The sequence below is a fragment of the Petaurus breviceps genome, unplaced genomic scaffold (assembly GCF_028583685.1).
Source record: "Petaurus breviceps papuanus isolate PSGF00001 unplaced genomic scaffold, PetGlider_PUasm1.0 178, whole genome shotgun sequence".
Taxonomy (NCBI): domain Eukaryota; kingdom Metazoa; phylum Chordata; class Mammalia; order Diprotodontia; family Petauridae; genus Petaurus; species Petaurus breviceps.
In genome coordinates, this window is record NW_027185777.1 from 601,766 (window position 1) to 610,775 (window position 9,010).

At 43.6% G+C, this 9,010-nt stretch overlaps 1 protein-coding gene across 1 annotated transcript in view; it reads right to left on the reverse strand.

The window, feature by feature from the left end:
• Window positions 1-4,981, reverse strand: part of SUSD5 (sushi domain containing 5) — a 102,553-nt gene extending 97,572 nt beyond the window's left edge. Inside the window, exon 1 of the mRNA XM_069086139.1 lies at window positions 4,433-4,981. Coding sequence (XP_068942240.1) covers window positions 4,433-4,541 — 109 coding nt within the window. The 5' untranslated portion in view covers window positions 4,542-4,981. The remainder of the gene's footprint in view (window positions 1-4,432) is intronic.
• Between the last annotated feature and the right edge of the window lie 4,029 nt (window positions 4,982-9,010).

Here is a 9,010-nt window from a genome sequence, read left to right on the forward strand (position 1 = left end):
AGGTGGTAGAAGTAGAGTACAATGATGAAAAAAAAACAATAGAACTTAAGGGCACCTATCAAGACACAAGGCTGACAACTGCTCTGTAGATATCATTAGAAGTAGGCATCAAGACAGGACTAGATTAGCAGCTGGGAAGACCTGGTTGGTCCAGTCTCCAATGTTTATGAGCTGTGTGATCCTGGAGCTCTTAATCTCTCTGAACCTCAGTGTCCTCATCCATAAAATGGATGTTACTAGTACCTACCTTGGAGGGTTGCTATGAAGATCAAACGATTATAAACATGGGTTATTTGAGTGTCAAGAATGCAATACACATCACAGGATATACTTCTTTTACCCTCTGCTGTAGCAGAATGAAGTATTAGTTGATTTGTTGTATTAGATCAGGGCTTCTCAATAGAGATAGCTTCCCCTTCCTCAAAAACCCTGTATGTTTAGCGCCTGGCACCTAGGAAGTGCTTAGTAATTGCTCGTCAGTCGACGGGTTGATATTTCAAACTGAAGGCTGTCCATATCTCCCTTGATCCTAACACTTTCCTTCTGTCTATTATTTCCAGTTTTTCCGGTATATAGTTTGTTTGTGTACAGATGTTGGCATGCTGTCTCCTGGCATTAGACCGTGAGCCCCTTGAGGGCAGAGATGGTTTTCACCTTTCTTTGTATCCCCAGAGGACGGTGCCTGGCACATGGTAGGAGCTTAATAAATGTTTTGCTGCTGTTCAGTCATCTCTTTGCAACCCCATTTGAGGTTTCCTTGGTAAAGATCCTGGAGTGGTTTGCCATTTCCTTCTCTAGCTCATTTTACAGATGAGGAAACTGAGGCAAACAGGATTAAGTGACTTGCCCAGGGTCACACAGTTAGTAAGTATAAATGTTTATGAATTGGCAAGTCTTAAGGGAACAGATAGATTGGGGGGGGGTATTTCCTTCTTCACATCACTTAAGATTCTTCACTTTATAAAAAAGATACCTGTAAGGAAATTAATCAGACTCATTTCCAAATTGGATCCTGGATGCTGATTTGATTCTTATCTAACACGGCAGATAATAGAGCTTCATTTTGCCTGGTTCTGGGTAACCACCACCACAGTGAGGTTTTTTTTTCTTTTGTGGTTTTCTTTTGACCAGATCTACTCCATGCATAGGCTCACCAGAGATTGTTCTAGAGAAATCTTGAGCTACATAGTTGTCAACTGCCTATTGCTATGCCTTCTAACTGGATTCCAATCCACTTAGAGAATAGAAGATGGCGAAATGTTAGCCAGGAATTGTATTTCTTTAAGAGCCCTACTCCTCAACCACAAAACACTTTCTGATTTTCTACTCTCTTGGGGGAAGAGAGTATCATTTTATTATTGGTTGATATGAATGCACAGATAATGTTACAGATGTTTTAGAGCAGAGATTGTCTCCATTTTGTTTTCTATGCTCATAATTAAATGAAATGCTAAATTTCAGTTAAGAAGTTACTGATAATAAAGAGGTTTTCTCTCACCTGCCAAATGGGAATAATAATGCTTCCTCTACTTAGGAGCATAGACTTAAGAGTTGGATGGAATATTTAATAGAACTGGGAGGGAATTTATATCTAACCTAGTCCAATTCCCTTATTTTACAAAAGAAGAGAGAGGAAGGAACAACTCAGATCATAGGCTCAAAGACCTGGAACAGGGGTAAGAGGCTGAGTCCAACCCCCAGAGACAAAAACTGAGGCCCAGGGAGAATGATTTGGTAAGGGTTACACCAACCACATCAGAGGTAGGATTTGAACCTTGCTACTCTGACTCCCAAGCCAAGGTTCTTTCCACCGTATCACACTCCTCTAACTTGAAATCTCTATGTCTTTCCACTATACTACAGCTATTTCATAGAGTTGATGTTAGTATAAAAGAAGGATGACATATTGGATGGGGAAATTGCAAAATCTAAAGTTCTCCATAACCTTAAAATATATTGAACTGGGTCTTCAAAGATATGGAACATTGGGGGTTGCACTAGGTGAGATCAAAGGTTTCACAGCTCTACTCTTCCATGAAGCTATGAAATTATGTGTTTGCTTATGTTAAAACTTATATGGTTCAGGACTTAGAGTGTCTTCCAATTCTGGCTTATTCATGTCTCACAAGTAATAGATGTGCTCCTGCATTTTCCCTAATCAAATTTCTGTGAACAAAATCATCTTTTCCAGTTAACTTACATTCTTGTAATTTCAGAGACAGTGTTTCCTTATTTCTGACTGATCTTTAACTAGCAATAACCCCTTAACACTTCTCAAGATTTCCTTTTCTTCCTCTTCAAATTCATCCTGTCTAACACCACCCCCATCTCTTATCTACGGTATTCTTAATTAGATGCCCAAATCTGACCTATTCATGGAAATATTTAGCGAAGAAGGGGATAGTTCTTTGAGGTAAATTATCACCCTCATTTATACATAAATGTTTGGTACAAAAACACCTGTACATTTCTCTATGGTGGGGGGGGGGTGAGAAGAAAAGGAAAGGAAGGAAGAAAGAACAAAAGAAATAAATGGAAAGCAGAAAGGAAAGGAAGAAAGAGAGAAGAAAGGAGGGAAGATGTAGTACTGGCTGGAGGCCAGTGGAAGAGGCAGTTTGTTTTTGGGTGTGGCATTACTAAATGGCCAGCTCAATGACATTTTCCCTTCAGTTTTCACAAATGAGAGGATCTGTATATATTTTTAACTAGATCTAGATTATTTTTTGGAGGGGGAACACATTTTCATGCCCTATAATATCTTAGCATCCACTGAAGCAAATTATATTGTAAACTTTATTTAAAAAAAATTATGGACTTAAAAAGAAACTTTTGACTACCTCTTTTCAATACATCTTATTTTAGTACATATTCATTGATTACATTTGCATTCTTTGCAAAGGATATTAAGAGAAAGAAATTCTTGAGTGCCAGCCCCAAATACTCTAACAACAACATATCACCAATAAATAATTCTGATCAGCACAAGTATGTTCCCTTAGCTTCTCTCTCTCAGAGGATATGGAGAAAGAAATAAGAAGCTGTTCAATCTTCCCTAAGAGAAGAGTTCTCAGATCCTCAACACTGACACTTGAGATGAGAAGCAGTGAAAAATTTAATAACAATCATAATCATAATACTTTTCCTCTCTTGGTTTCCTTTTCCCTTTTACTACAATGCTTCTTTTTTTTTTCTTCTGGCAGAAGGGTTATTAAAACACACATGCAGACACACTCTACAGAGTCACTGCAAAGCCTCTGAAACAAATTGAGACATTCCCTTGACTTTATCCATGAAGTTCCTGCTCAGCCAAAGTTAATGAGGAACCAATTTCCCTCCAAAGCTGTAAGAAGTGAATGACCTGCCCAATAGTTTGTCTCTTTATTTCAATGGAGCCTAATACCTCTCCATGCCTCCCCCCAAAGGCAACCTGAAGGTGTTTGTCAAATCAATCGATAAGGTATCTGAATCATCCCAATTTTTAAAAAGTCAAATCTTCCTTTGAACACAAAACCTAGTGTGAAGCAACCAGCCCTCTCTGGGTCTAAAAAGTCTTAGGGGGGGAGGGATAGGCCACAGGGGTCTGCAGTGGAAAGAGCAATGAAAATGCCAGCTCTGCCACTTGCTTGTTGTATAACCTCGGGCAAGTCACCTCATGCCTCTGGGCCTCAGTTTCCCCATCTGTAAAATGAGGAGGATGGGCAAGACGAGTTCTAAAGTTAATGGTCTACAGCTTCTGGGGCATCTTTCACTTTGGGGTTTCTTTTAAAGCCACAGATAAAGGAAAAGTCTTGAACTTGTAAAGGTTCAGAAGGGTTGCCTAGTCAGAAAGGAGAAAGAAAGTTGTCTGAGCAGGAGGGGCCAGGATCCTAGTTCCCTTCTGTCCCAGTCACAGTCCCTGTGGGCAAAGCCTAACCTCGAGGCGCGGAGATAGGGCATTTCCACGGGCTGCTGGGCTCTCGGTCTGTGGGGACATGGGCAGAGGCTGGGGGCGGGCTTCCTCGGTTCCCCTAGATTTCCCCAGCGCTTCTGCGGTGTCCAGCTCAGTCACACACAGAGCCCAGAAGGTGGCTCCCTGGTGGGGATGCAGGGAGAGAAGGCAAGGGGGTACTCCACAAGAGGGAAACAAAGTCCCTCGGAATCATTCTTCTGGGAATGCGCTACTGGAAGGAGGGCATCCTGCGTCCCCAGGGGTGCTTTTCTCCAGCCTCCCTACTTATGCACCGCCACCCCCCCAGCCCTTCTCCACTTCTCCTGACACCCCGGATCCCATTCTGGCTCAGCATGGCAACCCTTCAGGGTCCCAGACAAGTCCTCAGCATCAATAGAATTCTTTCTACTTGATACAAAGTATCAGCCTCCCGTGGGAGGGTGTGGAAGTGGGGGTCACCCGCGACCCGCCCGCCCAGCTTGGCACGCTCATTCCCCTACTCACCGTCAGCCCTCACCGACAAGCACCGGAGGTTTAGCAGCAGCAGCAGGGCACCCCCGAAGCACTGGACCAAGGTGGACGCCTGGGACCCCCGGTTGCCTCCAGCCGCCATGGTTCTGGCCCCCGAGAGGCTCTAGGAGGGCACCGGTGGGGAGGGGGACGCTGCTTTGGGTTGGGGGGGCAGAGAGGACGTGTGGGAGAGAACCCCCCCCAAACCCGGGCTGCGATTGAGGAGCACTCTTCTTCCCAGGATGGGATCGGGGAGATTAGGCGGGAGGGATGGCAAAAAGAGGGAGAAGGACGGGGTTGGGGGGTGGGGCGGGGTGAGATAGAAGGAAGGGAGAAGATTCCTGGGTGTCCGCGGGGAACACAGAGAAGAGGGAGGCCGAGGTGTGGCAAAGACCTGGGTAGGGTAGGGGGTCTGAAGCCGATCTGAGGGGCTGGGAAGGCACCTTTATCCAGTCCTTGCCTTGCTGGGGGGCTAGTGTGCACCTGGAGGGCTGGTGTGAAAAGTCACATCCCCCAGTCACACTGCAGAGCTCTGGACTCAGCCCTGAGCCAGCCAAGCCAGTGCAGGGGGCGAGGGAGGGAGGGGGGCCGAGGGAAGGAGGGAGGGAGGAGTGGAAGGAGGAGTGGAGGGGGACTAGGAGGCATAGAGCTGACTGTGAAGGCGAGGGGAGAACCGTCCGCAAGGAATCTGAGACTCCAACCCCTCTCCATCTGCTACTAACGGGAAGAAATGCAACATTCACACCGTTGGAATGCTCTCCACGGCTTCTGAGTCTGTGAGCACCTTAGCCCTGCTTTCATATGAATCCTTTCTTTATAACAGATTTTGAACAGGAACAGACCTTAAGGATCATCTAGTCAAACCTGCCCTTCCTTTTTTTACAGTTAAGGAAACTGAGTCTTAGAATGTTGAAATAATTTGCCCAAGATTATGTAGGTTGTAAGTGTCTGGGTCAGGATTTGAACCCAAGTCCTTGGAGGGATCCAGCCCTCTTTCCGCCGCACCACGTTGTCTCTTTACTATAACTGCAGACCTGAAGGTCTCATATACCAATGCATTGTCCATGTTTTCTCACTCATGCTTATCACATGACCAGCCGACTTCCTTTTCTGATTACATATAGGCTTGATAATTCTTTTTTCACTGCCTTGTTTCTCTGTCATACCTGCAGCTTGCTTACACCTACTTATATGTTTCCATTTCCCCTTAGGATAGCTTGTTGTTTAAATTCTGGGGTTCTAGGACTGACGGTCTTAGAAAATAGTGGATGGATAATAGTGGATATCACCAATAAATATCATGTTAAAGAAATAATCTTTGGGAGCAACCAGCAGTTTGGGATCATGAGTACAGGAGCCCAGGGACACAGCTGACCTGTCACATCAAAGGGGCACAAGAACTATTTATATAGCAAACACATTTCCTCAGAATGGCCTCTATACTCCATGGAAATTTATAGATAATCAAATCATATCATCCAGCCGTATCATGTGGAATTTTGTTTGAAAATATTCATTTAAAACACCTTGGAAGAGTAGCATATTTCTATTTTCCAATTGATTTTAAAGTCAGAGGACCTATATTCAAATCTCACCTCCCACATTCAGTGCTTGTTGTGACCTTGAACAAGCCACTTAACCTAACTAGGCTTGATTCTGTGTAAAATGAAGCAGTTGGATAAGATGCATCTAAGGTTTCTTCCAGTCCTAGGTCTAGGATCCTATGAATTACCATCCAGAGAAGCACCACTGGTCTAGCTTGACTAATAGGGCAAGAAAATGCTATTAAATACCGAGTCATGATATTTCAACAAGACATTTGAAAAATACTCTTACTACTCTCTTTATCTGAAAGATGGAGAGATCTGGACAGGAATGGGTTGGATGCCAAGATGGAAGGAAGCCCTCAATAGAATGCCCAAGGATGTGGATGAAGATGAGGATGACAGCCCACATTCCTGTAGTGCTTTCCTCACAATAATCCTATAAATTTGGTGATCAAGGTGGTCAAAGAGAAGTTAGTAAAACAAAGATCTGTGATTTTTTTTTATGTAAGAACTTCCTCTACCCAAGCACATTGTAAGACCTTCTATAACTTTGTAGATAAATCTTTGAGAATTGCCTGCGATTCAGAGCAGTTACCTGACTTGCCCCATTTTAACAACGTTAGTAAATATATGAAGGATTTGAACTAATTTCTTCTTGATTACAAGTCAAGACTACAAGTCTTCTTGACTACAAGACTACACAGTGGATAGAGTGCCACACTTGGAGTCAGGAAGACATCTTCCTGAGTTCAAATCCAGCCTCAGACACTTACTAGCTATGTGACCCTGGGCAAGTCACTTAACCCTCTTTGCCTCAGTTTCCTCATCGTTCAAATGAGTTGGAGAAGAAAATGGCTCTAGTATTTTTGCCAAGAAAGCCCCAAATGAAGACAAATGAATGACAACAAAATAGTCTTTTTTTTTTTTTTAAACAACTGGGTCTCCTTAGCTCAGCCAGGCTGGAAGTAGTTTGCTCATAGATTTAATTCCACTATTGATTTCTTTATTGTTACAGATCAGCATGAGAGCTTTGACTTGCTCCTCTTCCAACCTGGGAGTGACCAATCTGGTGCCTCCCTTCTCTCCAAAAGGGTTGCCATTTTAATACCAAACAATTCAGACATTAGATTGGCATAGCCCACCAGCCTTAGCCTCCCTGGTAGCTGAGATTATAGGCATGTGCCACCACACTCCATCTAGCATCCTTTTGCCCCTAAACTAGGTAGTACTTATATTATTATCCCCATTTTACAGATGAGGAAATACAGGCACTGAGAGTTTAAATGACTTGTACATACAGTAATTTTCTGAGGCAGGATTTGAATCCAGGTCTCTTTACTGAGTGAAGCACTCTATTGACTACATGAAGCTGGTTCTACCCTTGGTCCTACTATGTTAGACATCTGATGAAGGTGACATCTAATTTGCAGGTCTCATGAAGCAGAAAAGACCACTACCATTCTGGGTGGCAGGATTGAGGTCTCCACCTTTCTTACCCAAATTTCTTGAAAAAGTTGTCTGCTTGCTCCCTCCATTTCGTCTCTTTGCCCTCAACCCTTTGCAGTCAGATTTTCATTCTCACCATTTAACTGAACTCTCTTGAAAGTTACCAGTGATCCATAATTTCCAAATCTGTTCATCTTTTCCTCCTTGTTTTCCCCTCCAAACCCACCCCTCTTCTTAACTTCTCTGTTACTACCAAGGGTACCACCATCCTCCCAGTCAGTCACCCAGGTTCACAATCTAGGTGTTATTCTTGACTCCTTACTTACTCTCAGCTCCCATATCAAATCGTTACCAAGTCCCGTCAATTTTACCTTTCTAATGTCTTTTGTATATGGCCCCTTATCTCCTCTGGCATTGCCACCAACCTGCTACAGGTCTTGGTCACTCTCCACCTGGACTATTGCAGTAACCTGCTGCTCAGTCTCCCTGCCCCAAGTCTCTCCCCACTCCAGTCCACCCTTTCTTCAGCTGTAAATTGATCTCTCTGAAGCACAGGTTTGACCATATTACCCTTCCTTCAGTCAACTTCAGTGGCTCCTTATTACCTCAAAAATCAAATATAAAATCTGTTTGGCTTTAAAAATTCTCTATAACTCAGCCTCAGACACTTAACACAAAAACTAGCCATGTGACCTTGGGCAAGTCACTTAACCCCAACTGCCCTCCAAAAAGCAAAAAAAAAAAAAAATTCTCTATAAACTATTCCCTTTCTACCTCTCCAGTTTTTATACCTCACTCCCCTCCAGACTTTCTATGATTCGGTGACACTAGACCTCTTGCTGTGCCTTGAACAAGACATTTTCACTGGCTGCCCCCCATGCTCAGAATGCTCTCCCTACATATCCCTGCTTCCTTTCAAAGCTCAGTTAATGTCCTACCTTCTGCAAGAAGCTTTACCCAGTCCTACTTATGTTTAGTGCCCCCTGCCCAAATTATTACCAATGGGTCCTGACTATATCCTTTGTACTTTGTTGTCTCTCCCTCATCAGAATTAGAAAGGGGTGGGGAACCTGCAGCCATGAGGTTACATGTGGCCCTCTAGGTCTTTGGTCGTAGTTCTTTGACTGAATCCAATTTTATCAGACAAATCTCCTTAATAAAAGGATTTGTTCTGTGAAGTTTGGATTCAAAAGGCTGCCCTTGAGGACCTAGAGGGCCACATATGGCTTCAAGGCTGCAGGCTCCCCACCCATGGACTAAGAGATCCTTGAGAATGGGCACTGTCCTTTGCATCCCTAGTGTTTGGCACATAGTAGGCACTTAATAATGTCAGGTGACTAACCGCAAAAGATCTTAGGAGGATGTGGACAAGGGTTACAGATAAGATGGTGTGGTGAGAGGCTGGAGATGGAGAGCAGGGACTGTCTTTTGACTTTCTTTTTATCTGTAGAACTTAGCGTGACACACAGTAGGTGCTTACTAAATTTTTCCTAATTGAGTATGTTGTGATCTGCATTATTGGACTGAGCACCTACAGAAATGAGATTATAGTGCCATCAAACTACCTGGCCTTCACATC